Raw genomic sequence first — 21,368 nt, 5'->3', positions numbered from 1 at the left:
CTTATCTAACCAATTGCAGAAAACAGTGAGGAGACACTGGCGGATTCTCAATGTCACATCCGATAACATCCCGCCCCCACTGTTTGCGTTTAAGAGAGGTCCTAGCCTACGGAACAGTTTGGTCCATACACGACCCCTATCACAACCCACGTGTGAAGTCAACACATTGTGGGCCTTGAGTCCGGTACGAGGCCATTATCCCTGTGGCACTTGTAGTGTTTGCCCCCAGACAACCAAAACTACATCAGTAGATGTAGGTACTAGTCGCCCGTGGATTCTGCAGCGTCACACCAACTGCAACTCCGACGGCGTGATCTATATGATTACGTGTCCGTGTGCTCTCAAATACATTGGTTATACTACACGTAAAATTAAGTTACGTATTAGTGAGCACAAGAGTACCATCCGGTGCAAAAAGCAGTCTACTTGTCTTACCGATCATTTCCTTGCACAAAATCACAAGGCGGATGATTTGCGTTGGGTGGTACTTGAACGTCCGGTGATCCCTCGACACGTGCCAGATGTCTCTAGATTTCTGTTCCTTAAAGAACAGAAATGGATTTTTAAAATGAAAACGGACACACAGGGTTTAAACGACTGTATTCCTTGGTCTCTGATTTGAGGTTTTGATCCTTTTGCCTTTTTCTGAGACACCTCAATTTGTAAGACATTCTGAACTGACATGATAAGTATATGTCTTATCATTTGCTCTTATTTTCTCAGCCAGTATTGGGTCTTAACAAAGCATAGACTAGTTTATTGCTTACCTATTGGTAATGGACCCTTATATGCATTTCCATTGAACATAACTTATGACAATGCCCAGGAGTCGAATACACTGATATACCCGCACTACCATTTAATCTGGGGATATATGCTTTACTGTTTCAGCATATTCCAATTAAGGGCCAAATATGACATAGACGTTATCTTTGCACTTACTGTTTTATTGTTTCAGCCCTTTCCAATTAGGGGCCAAATTTGACGTAGACGTTACTTGTGCACCCTCTGATACAACTAGGATTAATATAATCATGGATTTTGCTGTTCGACACCTGCCCTTCTAGTTAGGTCAAGTCCATTTCCCAGAGTAGATTTCTGACTTTATGCAGTCATTCTCATGACACATGATTACCTCATCTGAATTCACCAGCGATTGTAATAAGACTTTCATTTGGTGTACCGGAGTTAGATGTCTTGGCTCCGTATTGTTTTTTACATATTGTCATCTTGGGACAGGCATGATGCACACTGTGCTTTTGTTTCCCCCTGATACAGGCTTGATACAGTAAACCCTTCATGTTCTAAGAATTTTTCATGGCCTTAATTTGATGTGGGTTATTATCAAGATTTTTGTCTTGCAAGCACTTGCGCAACATTTGCTGCTGTTCTCTCCTCATCTTGAGTGTTTTTTACATGTTTTTCACATGTTTTCTCCATAATGACGCCTGGATGGTAACCCAGATAAGCCCTTTTTAATTATGGACATTCCTAGGTTCGTAACGATCGGCATATTCTTTGTGGTTAGGGTCGAAAACACTATCATGGTCAAGATTATATACCTCCACCTCGGCGCGCATGCGTTATTATTGGTGTTCCTCTCACGAGCCGGCCGCATCGGCATGACTGGCACGGCGGCCAGGTCAATGCGTCTTGTGCGCATGCGTCTATAATAGTGTCTTTGTGCGCGCACTACCAGCACTCTGGCGCATGCCCATTAACAGCCTTCACAGCGGCAGCTGCATTCAATTCAGTTGTTCGGCATTAATTCTTGGATAAATGTGACCACCTTGAGGGTTCTTTTTTGTAAAATATTAGTGCATAATTGGCATTAATTAACAGGTACTTCTTTGAGAGGGTGTTTTTTCACAAATTGTGATCTTTAGTAGTTATTTCTGCACTTAGTAAGGTTGTGATAGTTTGACTCTTATTCTCTTAGGAAAGAAGAGGTGATTCCCACCTTCCTACAACTGGGTCCAGTCATCTGGTAGGGTGGCAATTGCCACAGTTTTGTTGGACCAGTACATGCATAATCATTTGTTATAAGAGTTGTCTTATGTATGCACTTGCACTTTCTGCGTTCATTTTTGCAGTAGCTATTTTCGTTTATTCCTTACATTTGTTTAGGTCCTGAAGAAAGCCGGGTCGAGTGACCCTTCCGGCTGAAACATGTCGACCACAATTGCATCTAGTTAGGATTTAGTCTATATATCTTAAGACTATTAGGTGATTTTAGACATGACACTTGGACATATTTACAATAAACATAGTTTCTTGCCCCAGTAGTCATTTTTAACTAGCACGTACACTAGAGCACTGCACACACATTCATATACATAAAATTTTTTGGAGTCCACATAGTTCGGATATACATCTGGTCAAGAGTTTCTACAGGAGTATCAGGGTCAGGTTCCCAGATGGGCCTGGTGGCTCAATACTATGGCCGGTATCCTGCTCTCCTATAGGTCCAGATGACGAGGCTCCGCCATAAAGGGTGGGCTGATGGACTCTATAATCTTACCAATGTGTGAACAAACTATCTGATCTCCCAGGTTTCTTATTTTTGTTTCTCTTTCACCAGTCTCAGTAGGTACCTGTTTAGTTTCATTAGACTGAGCATCTCTTGTTAGTTGTCAGGTTTTTGAGTGGGGATTTGAGATCTCTCAGTCTTTAATTATTTTCCCTATGACCCTTCTGTACATATGATTGTTATTTATCATGTGTACCCTTTTAAAAGATTAACAGTAAAAATGTGTATAGTATTACACAACACAGATTTTATAATCCCGAAATTTGCAAAAGTCTGCAAAACGCGGAAGGGTGGGGAGAGAGTTGCAGCAAACAACCTATAACTCCCTAAGACTCCCTCCCTGCATTATGGCACCAACTCCATCCCAAGAACATTGAACAAAAACAAACTCCTCTCTCCAACTAAGGTATGAAGCGTCTTCAAGTCAGAGCCACAGTCCCAAACCAGCAACATATACAGAATAATGAACAACCTTTCAGCCTCTGTGTTCACCCAGGGCTGTTTGCAATGAGAATCTAGGAATTCACAAGTATCAGCAGAGTAAGTAAAGATGCACTGCTTGCCCTCCAGTTGTACTTTCAGTTTCGATGATAATCACAGCTTCCATCCCCTCCTTTATCTTCTCTTTGTAACCAATCGAATCTCTCATCTGCAACGCTTGCTGAGATCGGGAAATATAAGCACCAAAGTACCATTTGGCATCAAAGAGCTAAGTCTCGTAGCCGTATGTACATCACCTCACTTTGCCTCTGGTCCACCATTTCCACCAAGAGCATATATCTCGATCTACGACCTCTAGAACCCTCATGGGCAGTTTCACCACCAGTACAACAAACACTGAATCGCTTAAGACATTGCAAAACACTGCTGTTTTAAGGAAACTCTGGATCATCCGTCTTCTGCCTCCTTAGAATATTAATGCACTGCATAGAAAATTGGTTGGTGAAGTAGAGTCCCCTTCGCAGGTAAACAAACATCTCAAGTGGGTGGTCTGTTCTTCACAACTTAGACTTTACGGTCACTGTCCAGAAGTCTCAACTCTCTCTCATACAAAGGCTGAGCTTTAATGGAGCGGTGACTACGCGATCCTCATGAAGACCTTCCCTTGTCCTCCTAGAATGATGAATATTGAAGAAATGATGCCAATGTGACTTTAGCTTGTGTCCTGGTCCTGCAGGTCGCCTATCTTCTTGGTCTAATGGCCTTCTGTAACGCCAGGTGGGGGATGAGACCCCTCCAGTGTCCGAGGAGGTAGTGGCTGCAACACAAAAGAAGTCTCTTGGCTCAGATGCAAATCTTCTGGTCAGGGCATTAGGAACTTTACTAGTACTCCTCGAAATTTGTGAGGTATTGCCATTCAGTCCTCCTCAGCCTATCTTTGTAACAGATGCCTCCTTGCCGGTCTGAGGTGTTCAGCTGGGTAATGTACCTTCATAGGCCTTATGTCCATGTTGAGATCCGAGAGACCCGTTCTTGCCCTTAAGGCCTTTCTCCCTTTCATCTTGCGGGCAACATCTAGATTATGTCAGACAACCCCACTACTGTCCATTATATCAACCAACATGGTGATGCTGATTCACGGATACTATGTTGGGAGGTGAGTCGCATGTGGAGATAGGCGCGGGGATAGGTAATCTTGTGTGTTTTGCAATCTATCAGTAGCACCTCATCTCGCAGGCTCCCTCAATGTCAGGGCAGAGTCGCCTCTCCTTAGAAAAGCATGAGTGACAGCTACACACCGACGTGATGGATGTAATCTTCTCTACACTGAGGCTTCTATTTGTAGATCTCTGTCACTGTCAGGAAAAGGAAGACTTCTCGGTTTTGTGCCATACTCTTCCCCAATGCTTCCTGGGAGATGCGTTCAGATTCAGCTGGTCTTAGGGCCCATTATATACCTTCCTGCTGATCGCACTCCAGTCCAGAGCCCAGAGAAAAGTGCATCATAATTGAGCACAGCTTATTCTGATTAGCCCAGACATAGGTACGCGGATTTGTAAGCCAATCTGTTTGACACTCAGCACTCAGCCACCTAGTTCCCTCCCGCATATAGCAGACCTGCTCTCACATCAGGATAGTCAAGAGCTTCAAACCAACCCAGATGTGCGGCTATACGCATGAATATTGAGGGGTGTCAGCTAGAATCCTTTTGCCTTCCTGATGAGGTAGCAAATGTCAACTTGGCTGCCAGACAGCCTGCTAATAGGCCCATCTGCAGAGGCTGCTGTACCAAGTATGCTCAGAGGTGTGAATGGGAAGGCATTCATTCTCTTATTCTTTCCTGTCTGACAGTATGTGGTTTTTACTATTCCTGGCTGAGAAGCTAGGTGGCTATAGATAAAGGCTACCAAGCAGTACGGTCAGCATTTATGTGTTCCTGATCAATCTTCTCTATTTAAATCTCCACTTATAAAGAATAGTTGGAATGGTCTGCTTTACTTGTTTCCTTCCAATCGGTTTATTGTCCCTCAATGGTAGCTGAATCTACTATTAACTGTCCTAATGGAATCTCTATCTAAGCTCTGATGCACAGTTGCCTGGTTCAACTTATTATGAAAACAGTACAGTAATGTTGGTGGCAATTACTTCTGCCTATAGGATCAGGGAACCTCAGGTCCTCTCTTTCAGTCACAGTTCACAGTGTGTTACTTGGATAAGTTTGGTCTTAGCATCTTCCAAACCTTCTGACCCAAGGTGGTATCTGCAGTTCATATGGGTTATTCCATTGCCCTTCCCAACTTCTTCCCTCTCCAGTGTCTAACGAAGCAAGAGGAATTGGTGCATAAGCATTATCCCAAATATGCAGTCTCTTACTACGCTAACCACACATGAGAAGACAGATTTGACAACCAGCTCTTTGTCAGCTTTGCTGGAGCTATAAGGACAAGGCAGTGACTAGATGCATCATTTTATTTTGGTCCATTCTCTGTATTAAGATCTACTATGCCTCACCGGACGGCATTTGTGCTCATTCGCACAGGGCCATGACTGCCTTCACAGCTCTTTCCAGAGGCAACCCAGTTGCCGACACCTGATGGGCAGCTACGTGGTAATGTTTGCATACTTTTGCCATAAACTACTGCCTCACGCCTAAGGCAAACAGTGACAGAGACTTTCTCTGATCTTTGTTGCAGGTCTTCTTTGATTAACAGGCATTGTCAAATGCTACCTCCCAGGAGAGTATTGCTTTGGGACTCATTCATAGGGTGAGAACTCTTCAGGAACGAGTATGTCTGCATAAGGGTTTATCCATAAGAAGAAAAACATTACAAATGCTCGGTAGCAACATATGTGGTGGAGAGGTAATCTTCTGAGGGTAAGCAATCATATTATGTGCTGTTTTTGTCATTGTTGTAGTTCTTTCTGTACCTCTTCATTTGCCTCTTTGGGACGTGGAAAAGATATAAGGAACTAGAATTGACACAAGCATATTGGCGGGTGGCAATTATGCTCCCATGATGTCAGGTCCAGAGGTAGAGTTGCGGCTGGAGGTGTATGGTGCCACTGGGTTGCTCTGGGGAGCCACGGCTGGGGAACAAGTTTTCTTCAGCTACTTACAGGACAAAAAAGTGACATATCTGTTGAGGATTGATGGCAGTCTGAAAGAAACAACGGCAAAGCAAACATCTGAATTTTCAGTTATAAGCCTGATCGATTGGCTTTGTCAACGTCCTTTAGAAATGCAATGGAAAAATTTGTCATTGCTACTTGTGGTGGCCATCATTGTGTCAGACATCTATATTAGGGTAATGCCACTTGAAGTGTGCCAGCGATCATTACTAATTTGGTAAAGCATCTGGAAGCATAATTTGATTATTCACCCCTGTGGGACCTTCTTCACTTGGATATCCTCTTGCAGTTTCGAGGGCCTCACCATAACATGGTCACTGAGAATGACTACTAGGGCTGTTGGTGATGATACATGCACATGAGCATGTGAAAAAGAATAAGGGCTGATCACATTAGAGCCCACAATCAGTATGTGTGGTGGAATACCTGGTGACAGAGTGGAACTGAGAGGGACAGAGGCAGAGCGATGGAAAGAGAGAAACTGAGAAGAGGACGAAGAGATAGTGACAGAAAGAGGGAGGAGGGCAGAGGGAAAGAGAGACGGAGTGAGAAAAAAGGAGTCAGGGACAGAGGGAAAAGGAAAGAGAAGAAAGGAACTGGAGGGAGAGAGAGAGAGAAGAGAGAAAGAGAGAAGAGAGAGAGAGAGTGAGAGAGAGAGAGTGAGAGAGAGAGAGAGAGAGAGAGAGTGAGAGAGAGAGAGAGAGAGAGAGAGAGAGAGAGAGAGAGAGAGAGAGAGAGAGAGAGAGAGGGAGGGAGGGACAGCATCACTGAAAAAGATCAAGAGGGGTATAGAGATTGGTAGTGTAAGGTGAATGGGCAGAGTGAGACAGAGGAGAGGAACAGAGACAAGGAGGGGGACAGAGACAAGGAGGGGGACAGAGACAAAGAGGGGGCGAGACAAAGAGAGACAATGGAACAGGCCAGGCAGAGGGGGAAACACATAGAGACTGGGACATGGACAGAGAAGAGAAGGAAAGAGGAGGACAATCATCCTGTGGTGGACTTATGGAGAGAGAAAAAGTTGGTTAGTCATCTACTTTGAAAGTGCATGTGAACATCCGGGCTACTCCTAATTGTCCTCCATGGAGGCACTGAGGTCCCACGTTTCCCCAGATGTGTCAGGGGACATCAGTTCTGCTGCTGGGTTCCACAGAACAGAGAAAAAGAAGAATGTTGGACTATGATTTATGAGTAAGATGGACAGTTGAAGTGATTTTCTATGGGCCTCCGTGTTTGGACGTGTAAATGTGTCCAGACAGGTAATTGCAATAGGGCTGGAAAAATGGAACACCATCCATTTCTTAAAGAAAACACAATACATATGGGTGTGAGCATGTGGCCACTATGCTCACTGTCACTAATGATCAGAACTACATGGTTTCTGCTTCAGATGGGCAGTTGATGGGCTGCTGGAGTGCAGCTGCCTAGCCAAGTTCTGAGATACCAGTCAGCTAGAGTTAGAGGTGACAGACTGACTTTCATTCAAGTTAACTGAAAAATAATGAAGGGGCCATATCTCGGCAATTCTGTAAAAAGATTGGAGGCTCAAGTAAGACTGATTCCTCTTTATTGAAAACTTTAGCAGCAACATGAAATTGACTGTGGTATAACACATTTTTCATAAGAATAGGAAAATGCACAGAGGTTTCAAACATAGAATAGTAAATACAAGATCAGCACACTAGTTATTCATAGCCCATTACCTCTCAGAAGGCCTTATGACAGCATCCTGATATGCATAAGTAGCCCTGCCTTAAAGTGCACTTCATCTACATTGTTGCTATAGCAGGAGATAAGTGTCTCTACATCGGGTGTCTCCAACTAGTCGATCACAAGCTACCACAAGCTCACAGATACCTTCAGAGTAGCTCACAGGCTTGAGTTAATTTTCAAATATGCAGAGACTTAATTTTGCCTCCTAAAGTTAAAGGAATGCTGCATCTATTTAACACTATTGTCATGAGGCTGCAGGTAGCAGGGCCTGATAAGGAGCGGTTCTCAGTCAGATTTATGACCCAGGCTAGGGTACAGAAGTGAAGACCTGAAGCACAGAGGGATTTAACTCTTAAATAAAACTTGCCGACTCAATATCTGAGCATGAGAAAAAAATGATGTTTCTGAATGCTTTTAAATGTGAGAAAATTAAAATGAAAAGTTACCTTAATGATTAAGTTTACTATTCATTTGAATTTTCTCCCATTTCAAAGTGTTGCATTTACAGCAGGCCTCTTGCTCCCAGTGGCTAGTAGATACTGTGCCATATTTATAACTGAAAACTTTTATTTTTTCAAATGAGAGAAATTTAAAGTGAAGAAAAAATATTTCTATGAAGCATTAAGTCTTTATGGTTTTCTCCACTTTTATTTAAACCAATTATGTATTCATATTTTCTGACACATGTTTCTTCACTTTAAATTCCTCTCATTTAAACAAATGGTTGTATCTTTCAGTATACATATGGCACCGTGTCTACGGGCCACTGGGAGCAAGATGCCTGCTGTTTTTAAATGTGACACTTGGAAATGGGATATAACTTTAAATTGAGTTTTATGGAATCCATATAAACATTAAGTTAACTCTTCAGTTTAATTTTCTCCCATTTAAAAGTGTTGCCTTTACACACAGTAGGCCTTTTGCTCCCTGCTAACTTGGAACAAGAGTCAGAGAGGTCCACACTTTCTTGGATGGGTTAGAACATAGTCTGGGGAGCAGGCAAAAGGATGTGCAGTTAGGAGCCCAGTATGTGGTTCATTCTACAGTAAGCACTGAAAGGAAGTCAATGCATGAGGTGGTAAGCAGTACCACTGCAGCATCCTTTCACCACCTCATTTCACATTTGCCTCCATGCCTAAGAGAGGTGTATGGTACCTCCTGTGGTAGTGATCTTTAATTTCGTACTAGCATGGAAGGGAGAAAAAGCCTATTGCCTCTGGGGCGTCTCAGAGAAACTATAGTCTGAAGTCCATGGCAAGGACGGGTGTTTCCTCCCACAACAAGATTCCTAGTAAAAGAGTGAGTAGCTATTTTTTTTGGGGGGGGGGGCATAGTTATGCAGCCAGATGGCTAGCGCAGCTGTCAATGAGTCATGAGGACTCCTCTGATGGGGACTTAAATGAGGGCAATCTCTCACTGCATAATATTTTGAGGAGGAGATTTAAGATTTTGTGGGACAACCGTACTGTGACCCTAGCATCATTATTCCCCCTTGGTCAAACTAATGGATTCCATCTTCACTTATTGCTGAGTTTATAGCAAGATTGATAAGGTATCCAATGGAGAAAATAAATAGGAATAAGTGAAGGTAAGAATGCCAGAGGCCAAGCCTTCCTAATTAGCTTTCAACGACTCCAGACATTGACCCTACTATGGTGGCCTTATATATGAAGGGAAAAATCCCCAAAAAGGAATTGACAAGACCTTTAAGAGTCACCAGGATAACCTCCTAGATATGCTGGAAGCTCTTACTCAGATAATGGAGTTAACAAAGAAGCTGCTTCTGCTAATAAGCCTATGAATCTGACTGCTTTAAGAGCCTGGGTTCTAAAAACTATTTGCATTACGAGGAATGTGAAGGCCTCTCTTTCGACAGAGCCACGGGCGGGCCATATCCTGAAGCAAGGGAGTTGCCTTGGTGTAAGTGTGACTAAATGCATCCCTTCCCCCCTGGTTGGACTCATGAAGCCTTATTTTGACTGTTAACATATCTTACAGGCATAATACCAAATCGGTTCTGTTTGTATATGTATTTATTTTGATTTTTCATAGAGTGCAGTGCATTTAAAAAAAAGTATTGACAGGAGTGCTATCAGGAAGTATTCCTTGGTCATGCAGAAAAGCCTTGGGGTAGTGCTTGAAACATGTAGACAGCAGAAACTCAGAAAAATAAGTCAATGAGTTTCTACTTTTCCAAAGTTTTTAATCACACCGATAGAGGCCGAATAAAATTATTTTCCTACAAGGCAGGTATTTTTTATTTTTCCATGTATAAAACTCCCCCCAAAAAACCACTCCTATTTGTCTCGTCATCCTTCATAGTATACATCAAAACGTTCTCCCACGTAACCCGTTGGTCATAGCATGCCCCGTTCCGCAGCAGGACAGGAAGAACCCGTTTATGAAGCATGCCAGCAAGGGGAAACCCTGGAGGGTAAGGGTTATTTAAAGAAAACTGTCTATTTTCTATTAAACATCTGAAGTGGAGAAAGGTAGGCCTGAGAGACGGATGGGGTCATTTTGGTTTACAATATCAGTGCACTAGAACAATGGTGAGTCATCAATATTTAAATTTGTTCCCCTGAAAAAATTGGATGGCAGACTGCCCTGTTTCTATATTAATGGCACCATATATCGTCAGACCCCTGTGTTTTACAAACAGTACAGTATTATACAATAGATTTTAATTCCCCAGCTACACAACTAGTTGTGCCTCATCCAAAGTTTTCAAAACTAGAGACTTCTCTGGTATCAGTGACAATCAGAACTCTGTTGAGGAAAGGGGCAATAGACAGTGTTCCGGATTCAGCCAAGGGTTTTTGAGTAGTTTGTATCAGGTGAAAGAAGGAGGCAAGAGTTTCTGTCAAGTGATCCAGTGAACAGTTTTATTTTGTGCAGTCACTTTGAGATAGATACGGTGCATTCTCTTTTGCAAAGGGATTGGACGGTAAAGATAGATTTGAAGGATGAAGGATTTAAAGGATGCTTATCTGTCATTGCCGATTTATCCCAGCTACAAATGTTTCTATTGTTTCATTATCATCAAAGAAAGTTTCAGTTTAAGGCTCTCTTATTTAGCCTCTTGTCTGCTACATGCTGAAATTTCCTAATTGCCTTGCAAACCTCAAGCTTTTTGTAAAATCACAACTTTTCCTTCAATTTTTTGGACGTAATCATCTGGAAACCACTGGAATTCATAATAATCCTACCACCCAGCGTTCCCCTAGTTGTCCTGAAAAAAAAGCTACCCCACTTCTGTGGCTGGGCCAAGCGCTCCTGAGACGAAAGGCCCCAAAACACAACATGGAGATTTTGGCAATAGGGATAGCTCTGCATTTTGGGTCTGGTCTCAGTTGCCACCCAGGGGGGCCACCCAAACCCAGGCATTTCTGAAAACTAGACACCCTGGGCAGTCCAGGATGGTGTGCCTCATGTGGATCCAATATCGTTATCATATGCACATGGCACTGCAAACCTCAAACTTTGACTAAAATCACACACTTTACTTGCATTTCTGTGACGTTAACTTCCGGAAACCACAGGCATCCCCAATATTCTTACCATCCAGCTTTTCCCCACTTGTCCTGATACAAATGCTACCCCACTTGTGTTGCTGGGCATAGTGACCATGACAGGAACAAATCGAACCAGGGTCAAGGAGAGTTCCCCTGCTGGGATTATAAAAGGGCTAGCACCAAAGTTGGCAATACTTCTTTGCACACTTGCAATGTTTCTGTGTCTACTTTCATCCAGAAAAGTCTCAGATGTTAAAGCCTTGAATGTAAATAACAAGTATCCTCCCCACAGGGTTTAACATTTTATATCTCAAGAAGGATCATGACAATATCAACCAATGACTAAGACCATGCCAACCTCTGTTTTGTGTCCTTCCTTTCCAGATGATGCTAAGTTGATTGCTGTTCAATGTTTAAGATTTTATTAGGCACAAACTGCCATCTACGTCCTCCATCTTTCCTGTTGCTAATATCTGTGAAAGAGTGCTACCTTCTGGTCACCTCATCAACATTGGCCAGATGAGTAAATGGTCATGAGGAATAGATACATCATTGTTTGGTGCCAATTCCACTAGGTGGGTTATGGTGTCTAATGATTTTGTCTCATAAGGTGCCTACAGGATATTATGAAAGCAGCAGACTGGTCACTGTAATCAACATTTAAAAAGTACTATTTGAAACCTATTGTTTCTCGCTGTTTTGTAGATAAGCTATAAATATGTCGCTATTGAGTCTCTAGTATTTTAAATGGTGAAAAATCTTTCCCACTATTAAGACAGAAGTTTGGATACAATTAAAGACACAAAGGTGAAGATTATCCCACCTTGCCTTCTACCTTATCTCATTGTGTGTTTTACTGATCTGCAGTATAATCGAAGTGCTCAGTTGCTGCTGCAAATTTCCAAGGGTGATGTTCCTCCTTTGGTGTATCCTGGACGCTTGAAAAGAAGACAACCTCCTGATTTTGTTCATAGAAAATAGAAATGCTCTCTGAGGCAGGACTATTTATACAGAGCACAATGATGTCATAATACCTTCTGTGAGGTGACCGACTATGAATAACTAGTGTGCTAACCTTGGTTATTCTACTTTATGATTGGACCCTCCATGTTTTGTCTTATAAACCCTTGTTATGCTACAGTTATTTTCTCTTTGCTGCTAAGTTTTCAGTAAAGAGTTATCTGATGTATCTTTTTGTGCGACTGAGAGGTGATAGGAGTTAGCACTTGGTCAAACATATTTAATTAACAGCGTAACCCATTTAGTTACACAATAAGTACCTGGAATCAGTAAATAAAGTCAAGAGTTTTATTACAAATTAGCAGTCAGATTAATGTAAATCAATCTCAATACCATGCTGTAAAGGTACAGAATAACAACTGGATAGCAAAACCTCCTAAAGAACTTCAGGTGCAACAGTATGAGACAAACAAGAAGTTCAGTCACCGCAATACAAAGAATTAACAACAGAATTTGATGCCCAGAGAAGAGTCTTCGATCGTATCTCCTACTCATGAGCAATACCTAAAGTCATCTAATTTAGAGTCTAGAACTAAGGAGGATGGTTAAGTCTGAAAGAATCTAAAAAGGTTGGGAAAATCCAGGAAGTTTTGGGAAGGTGTCAGCATTTAAGAAGCTTTGTCAAGGGGTTAGCCTAAGCCACACTAAGCAAAGAATTAAAGGGGTAAGCATTGAGGTCTGCACCTCTCAAAGTCCAAGGAAAAGTGGCCAACGACAACTTGTGAGAACACCAGTTAAAACCATAAGAATCTTTGGGTAACACCTATTGATCACACCATCAGGGGCTCCATTGTCCTTTCCATTCTCATGTTCATCTGCAAAATTAAAAAACTCTCTCAGGCAAGTCTGAGAACCACATCGTTCTTGGGTACCTGTGACTTCTCAATACATTGATGAATAGAGGCAGTCAATTAACGCTCTGGCTCTCCATTTTCCTTGTCAAGGTTGTCTTCCCAGGCTCTCTATCGCTAATAAAGACATTAAATCTATTCGCAAACGAACAAACCATGAGAACGTACCTGCAAAGAAAAAGTCACGCAAGCAGAAATGGAAAACAGAACTTTATGCAGAAAGACATACAGGCCTATTCATGCTAACTTAACATTTGTGTGTGAACATACAACTTACAAATGAATAAGAAATGTCAGTACATTATATTCTGAATTAGATTCATGTTACATTTCAGTAAATGTGAAGTGACTTTGAATGTACAAATAGAATTTTAACCTAGAACTACATTATGAACACCAATGCTAAAACATTAGTGCACGTTTACATAAATTATTCTCATTTCCAAAGTAAATACATTTTAATAGTGTGAGGATGGTTTTTATCAAGTCTCTAAGGAGTATATATCCTTTTAATAATGTTAAACACAGTCTATATGATTCCTAAGTCTACAGTGAACGCACTTCAGCACTAAGTTCAGGGGCAACACATTTGCATTAATAACATTAGGACACACAAGTATGTAGTACTAGGTGCACATATATATGGGTACATAATATGTATTCTTATGTCCCACAGGAAGAACCCTAAGATTGCGCTTATCAACATCTATTCGCGTTCTACTTGTCGGGGTGGTACTTCATCTACTCTCGAGTCTTTGTCATCCCTTCTGGAATCTCTCCCAGATGATGTCGTCTTGATGATTTGAGGTGACTTCAATTGCCATTTCGAGCCCCTGAGTGGAGAAACCTCAATTACATACGAGGAAGATGAGGCCAGATCTGTTCCACCCACCAGCATGTACACAGTTAAACGCTGGACTCCCCGGTCCTTCAACTCACCTCTCTCGCCTACTCATTCTCTTTGAGAGCGTGCAATGGTCGCTTCAGCGGGGATATGCCGGGGCAGCCAACATATAGGGGAATGGGACACGAATCTGTGATAGATTACCTTTTGGTTAGCCTAGATTTGTGGCCCAAAGTGATGGATTTTAAAATAATTAGGCGCACGGAGAGTGACCATGATCCCTTGATAGTAGACCTGAATTTTCAATTGTTGAATGGAGGGTCAGATAAAGAAATTCTTCCAGTTGGGAATACAAGAGTCATACAAGGGGGGAAGCGGATACGCTGGCTTACTGTAAAACAGTCTGATTCAGTTATTGCCAGTATGTACCAAAATATTCTTCCTCTCCTTGAAAGGGTGTTTACGATGGAAGTTAATAACTCTGTGGCCGGCGGAACCATGGACTTGGCCAAAATTCATAAGGACCTTGTTGAAATACTGTCTGGCTTTTTCTATAAAATAGGTTCAGCAAACCCAAAGAACCAGGGGAAAACAAATCCCTGGTTTACAAAGGGCTGTAGGGTAGCTAAATGTGAACTACTACAGGCCATTAAGGCAGGCAATCAGCCACATACTCTGGAAGCAAGGCGGGCCTATAGGAAGATAATCCTCAGTGCCAAAACTGAGTGGGAAGAGGGAAGATGGGTTGCTATCAGAACAGCCCTTATGGCAAAAGATTCAAGGTCCTTTTGGAACCTTGTTCACACGGGGAAATCGGAGGGTAAAACCACGATCGACCCCAATGTTTCCGAAGATGCATGGGCATCGCATTTTAAAAAACTTTACTCCATTAATACAACTAGGAGAGACGATCCCCCCGCTATCTTAATGACCCTGGACCCATCCTGGGATGCCCCTCCTTGGACGATAAAGGAAGTGGATTTGGCACTGGATAATCTACAATTAAATAAGGCCCCTGGGTTAGACAGGATCCCTGGGGACTTCTATAGAGATGAACGGCCAGTTTGGGCACCTTATTTCCTAATCTTTTTTAATGCTATTCTGCAATGCTTACCGGTTCCATCTACCTGGACGGGTGCGGAAATAATCCCTATTTTTAAAAAGGGATCCCCCCTTGATCCAGGTAATTACCGGCCTATAAGCCTTATTGACGTGAGCCAGAAAATCTACTCGAGACTTCTCCTGCAACGGTTGCAGAACTGGATCGAGGAGAATAACATCTTAACCCCACTTCAAGCGGGATTTAGGTCCAAAATATCAACTATGGACCAATTATTTAGGCTCCAGATCCTTTACTGGAAACCCGTTACATTGGAGGGGGGTAGCCTATACTTGACCTTCGTGGATTTTAAATCTGCATTTGATATGGTGGACCGTAATCAGCTTTGGAATCTATTGTTATCCATGGGGGTTCCACCATATCTATGCTACCAACTGAAGATTCTCCACGAAAGGACATATGCCAGAGTTCGTTATGGAAAACATGGTCATCTGACCGGCCCCTTTCCAGTAGAGAAGGGTGTCCGTCAGGGCTGTGTCCTTGCTCCAACTTTGTTTTCGCTCTTTCTCAACGGGCTCATTGATGAACTTCTGGCAACTACAGATATAGATGCCCCTAAATTGGCTTTTCGAAGATATCCTGCACTTATGTTTGCAGACGACACCCTGCTGTTGTCAAAATCGCCGATGGGCATGCAGCGGGTGTTGAACCAGTTTACCAACTTCTGCAATAAAAGGAATCTGGTGGTCAACATAGACAAAACAAAATATATGGCCTTTAACGTAAAATCTTCTAATTATCCACATCCCATGATGGAAGGTATCCCCTTGGATCGAGTTTCTACTTTTGAGTATCTAGGTTTGACCTTGAATGATAAAATGGGATGGGCTCCTCAAAAGCTTAAGGCAAAGTTAAAACTTACCCAGGCTATAGGGGGCATCCTTAAAGTCCATAAAAAATGCAGTAAAAAAATTATAAGTGCCCCTCTCGAAATTTATATTGTGCAATCCAGGTCCTCGACACTTTATGGGGCAGAATTATGGGGCCATACTTCTACAAAAGATATGGTCAGTACTGAAAATAATTTTATCAGGAAAATCCTAACCCTTCCAAATAATATACCGCTTATGCCATTGAGGTTGGATTTAAATATTCGCCCCATTTCAGAGGTTGCTGCATCAAGGCCATTGATGTATTGGAGGAGGATCTGGAGTACTACCGAGTTGGCATGCTATAGAGATGAACTGAAAGTAATCTTGGGTACACTAGGAGCCGACAAGATCCCCTGGCTCCAGTACGTTAGGCAGACATTCAATCAGATTGGTCTGGCACACCTCTGGGATAACCCAGAGGATTCAACACCAGGCATTACCAAGAAATCTCTTGCCACAATACTCCAAGATGATTATTTAATGAAAGCTTACAGCTTGGCCAAACCATCAAGCCTGACTGATGCTTTTTTGACTTTAAGCCATATTACGCTTTTGTATCTGAACTTGATGTTATTCAGCCAACCTTAGCAAAGAAGTTATATGTACAGTTCAGATATGGAACCCTTCCCCTATATTCATTCACCGATCGATGGGCGGGCGGACTACATCGTGTATGCCCCGGTTGTTCGATTGAACAGGAAACCATGATTCATGTTGTGCTCTTTTGTCCGGCTTATGCCGGTATTCGGAAAAAATGGATCATCCAGTTATGTTTAAATCTGGGCACTAGGAGCTATCTTGATTTTTTCAGGATCTTGAGAAGTGATACCAACTCACTTATTGTGGTTTCAGTTACTAAGTTCTTGTTTTCAATGTGGTTAATTCGCAGGAAACTAACTAGCGAAATCACTTATTGATAACTTGGTATCAAGCATGGTTAGAATATTGTAAAACCACATTGTTATTTTGATTATTATCTATTGGTATTTTTGTACTCCCAAATTGACTGGAATATGTATTATATCATGGAAATTGTGTTTTTAAGACTGTACTTTTATGATTTTAAATAATCGCAATAAAGTTTTCTTGATATATGGGTATTTGTGACGTGAAAGAATGGAGCCAAAATTACGCTACTCCTAGATGAATCAGTCACAATCTTCACCTTGTGTCTTTAATAGAATCCAAACCTCATGCTACTATAGTGTGGAGATTTTACATTCTCCCTCTGAACTTCTGCCATTCTGTTGGAATTAGGAAATGGAAAATAGCTGCCTTCCGATGATGTAATAGGGAGAGGACTGTTTTTAGGGCAGGTTCCATCCCTGAATATGCAGGTACAATAGACTCTTTATTTTGGAAAGTGGCAACCGATACTTAAGCAGTTTAGGAGGCATAACAAATGGGTCTGTGGCTAATACAAAGTGTGTTACACGAAGACCAAAGAACACAGGTTGCGCAGCAGTGACAGAATTTGTATTGTAGATAGGCCCAAATTGGTGCTGCCCTTGAAACACGATGCAAAGAGATTTGAAAATGATCAAGTCGTTCACCAGTAACCAATATATGGATTTTAGCACTTATAAGGAAGAGGCGCAAATGGGAAAATTAAGGATGAGACAAGCTCCTACAATATGAATGCGGTGAAGGGGTGCAGAAAAAAGGTACTGCAGTAGTCAAGGAGAATCAATATAGTTGGCAGCAGGTAAGGGAAGGTTTTTTGACGTAGTTTAAAACGCAGAAAGCAGGTGGAAAGTAGTTAGTTCACCTGGGCTGTTAACAATAAATCCTCATTGAAGTAGAAACCTAAATTCCATACCTGGGGGGCAGAAGCTGGGGCACTTCCAAGGTTGTTGGCCTAGAGATGTGGTAGGCAGGTTGGAGGGGAGTTCCGATTCGAGATGATTACAATGTTGTCTTGTCCTTATTCAACTGAATTCCATTGACACTCATCCAGCTAACTACACTTAGTAAACAGGTTATAAAGTTGTTGAAAGACATTCATGTAATTGACTGGGAGGCAGAAGGTGGTCCAACCTTTCTAGAGTGGAAAAAGGACTTGGCGAAAGGACAGAAACTGAATGGGAAGCCATATAAAAATCTGTGTACAAAGTGAGCTATTTTTTTTATAGCATTAGAAGGGAGAACCGTATCAGCTCTAGTGATCCCCAGAAGAAACATCTTTCTCATACACTGGAAGTGGATATGGTAAAAGTACTAGGTCATACACAGGTCTATATCTGAGGAACATGATGGAGGGGGGTCTTGAGAGGGGAGAGGTGCAGTTTGGAAAGGGGAGGATTACTTGATTGGTGACAAGCCATTTTGATGTAATGTTTTAGGGGACACAATAATGTCTTTGCTTTCCTTGAGGAGAAACAGTGTACAAAGTTATGCTCCTTGATGTATGCACTTGGGAATGTTTCCTGAACCAAATACATAAAATGTAATTAGATGGCGAAACTCACCAGTGAGATCAGCCAGGTCAGCAGAGCATGGTAGATGTTGGCAGCAGATATGGCTGTCTCCTGGGCGCGCCCACCAGACAGCCCAGCACTGGCCACATGCCCACAGCTGGACATCCAAACGGTCATGAGGAGCATCTCCTGCTTCATTGTTGCAGCAGCCGGCAACATGCTGATATCTGGCAGATATGAAGCTTCCTATGGAACAGAAGTGGTATCCCAGTGAGAAAATATGAATTTAGAAAACAAAAAGGAATCAGGGAGGCCTGTGCAAGAGGCAGGCGTGGGCAAAGGAACAAGACAGAAGGAGGTGGAAGAGCAGGAGAGAAGTGCATGTGGATCAGCAACTGGGAGAGAGAGGAGTGGTAAAGAGATATTTGAAAGGACGGCAATTAAGGAGGAGATATTTGCAAATTATATATGGGAAGGATGAGAGGAAATCAGAAGGATAAAGGATGGATAGGATAAGAAGAATGAGGACTAGAGATCAAGAAAAGTCACAAGATAGGAAAAGAAAGTGTAAAATACATGAAGAGGATGGCCAGAAAAAGTGGTTACAGAAGGTATATGTAGAAGAGGGTGTACGACAAATGGAAAGAGAAAAACAAAAGATGGGGAATGGTTAAGCACATTGGAATGATGCAAGAGATCAGAAGGAAAAAAAGTTAAAAAGAAAGTTCTAAAATAAATAAATGAAAATGATAAGACAGACGAAATAGAGTAAGTGTAGGCAGAGAAAAAGAGAAAATGATAAGCAGTAAGGTAAACAGTACTGTTTTTTACGGTCATGTGAGAACCACATCAAAGAAGCTGAGGTGGGTTTTAGAACAGGAACAAAATTATATGTATGCTTTCAAGTCTAATTTTCAAACTGGGTTTAACCTTTGTTTATTTAATCAGTCACTTATACGGTGCATGTTCACTGAAAAGGCACTTTGGCATTTAGAACCTCTTTAGAACAGTAACAAAATATGATCTAAGAAAGCACAAGTGTTTTTAATGTCCATTTAAAGTGCCCATAGTTGGATATGAGGCCCTTCTCCAAAGGAAGAGCACACTATCGCTAGGAACCCAATTCTCAAAACACTCTGACACCACACTTGTGGAGCATGGAGTTTACAAGGTGAAGAGAGCTTTCGATCACAAAGGGCATACTGGCATTTAAGGAATCTGCTGAAAGAGGGAAAAGAGAGACCTGCCTTGTTAAAGGCCTGAAGGGCAAGACAAAGGGCCTTAAACCGAACCCACTGCTTCTTGGGAAGCAAGAGAGGGAGCAGCAGGCAAGGGAAAATATTGTTGGCCTTTTTATATACTAAATATTTAAATCCAAATAGACCTACATAATTTACTAGAATAATAATATAAACCGTTCACTGGAAAGTGTTAAACCAATCATAAACATTAGAATAATCTAAAACAAACATCGATAGAAAATATGAATATAAATTAACTTCACTGCAGCAGACAAAGTGTTACTGTGACACGTCCTAAACAAGTGTATTAAATACACTCTTCTCGCATTAGTAAGTGCGGGATAGATAAATATTACATGAATAGGATATTTTTGTAGTTCACAAAGCGCATGCTAGGGCATCATAAAGGATCGATACAACAATTTATCCTGGAGCAACATTTCGGTTTTAAAATCGACAAAAAAGTGCCATATCTCAATAGATACAATTTCGCCTAAACTGAAATCAAATTTTAACCAGATCTATAGTGCTACATATGAAAAACAATTATTTAATTTTCACACAGTGTTGCAAGTCATGTTGGTAGCTTTTCACTCCAATAACACATTTATAAAATGCGTTATTGAGAGTTCCTGGTTTAAGAGATCTGCTCCCACACATTTATTCCAAATTTCATCTTGGAGCACTTTTCAATTTTATTGTTCATTTTTTCACTGTTTAATGGTAAGTTTGACCGACATATCTTAGGGCCTTTGAAGAATTTTCCTCAACATTTTCAGTTGCAGAAATCCTGCAGACCAGATCTTTTGGACAGAGCGTAAAAGGAAAGATCCCTCTCAATCAATCAATCAAATAAACTTTATTTGATTTTTGCATTAAAAATCATAAAAGTTGCATATTAAAACTAACAGAAGGAAGTTTAAAAAGAAATATACACACAGTAATTACGTGTTTACAAACCACTTGAATCTTACAATCTCCTCTTCAGTTAGCTCTTTACATTTTATAACAAGAGTTCTATACATTAGTCAGACTCGTGTTGGGTTTCCCATATTATGCTTTTCAGTATGGACTTCAGGAATCCAGTCATAAAACCCACACAATAAACATTTCCCAACATTTGTAAATATAGGAAGGCAGGACGGCATTGCCTCCAGCCCCCTCTCTTCAGCAATGGCAGACTCCATCTAGATCTTTCCGATCTATAGAATTTACAAAATAAAATCACATGTATTGTCGTCTGGAAAGAAATTTCATCGCAGGGACACCGACAGAGGTCTCTAGTCCAATCATTTAATGTAGGGAAGCTGACTAATCGATGGAAACTATCAAATCTGAATCTTGTAAGAACATACCCGTCATATCCTCCTATACACCAGTCCAAGTATTGTTGAATAGTGGGGGATACAAGAGTTAACTGATGTGGGACAAAGGTACTCTTCTTCAATTCTGAAGCCGCTCTTAGGGACTCTAAATGTGACTGACAAATAACTTTAAAATCCTTCCTAGAGATTGTACTCAATATTTCGGGGTTACTATAAAAATCAGGTTTACCCACGTCTATTAAAAATCTTCTGATATTCAACCAAGTGGTTCTATTTGAGTGGGATAAACTCATGGCATCTCCAATAATATCTCTGTTCATCATCATTTAGTCTTTATTCGATTAAAAATC

At 41.5% G+C, this 21,368-nt stretch overlaps 1 protein-coding gene across 1 annotated transcript in view; it reads right to left on the bottom strand.

Annotated features, from left to right (window-relative positions):
• The window catches only part of DNAAF8 (dynein axonemal assembly factor 8), an 816,395-nt gene that overhangs the window by 593,027 nt on the left and 202,000 nt on the right, over window positions 1–21,368 (bottom strand). The window contains exon 10 of the mRNA XM_085628378.1: window positions 18,504–18,698. Coding sequence (XP_085484504.1) covers window positions 18,504–18,698 — 195 coding nt within the window. The remainder of the gene's footprint in view (window positions 1–18,503; window positions 18,699–21,368) is intronic.

This window comes from Triturus cristatus, chromosome 10, assembly GCF_964204655.1.
Source record: "Triturus cristatus chromosome 10, aTriCri1.1, whole genome shotgun sequence".
NCBI classification, from domain to species: domain Eukaryota; kingdom Metazoa; phylum Chordata; class Amphibia; order Caudata; family Salamandridae; genus Triturus; species Triturus cristatus.
This window is presented reverse-complemented; position numbering and strand designations above follow the sequence as displayed.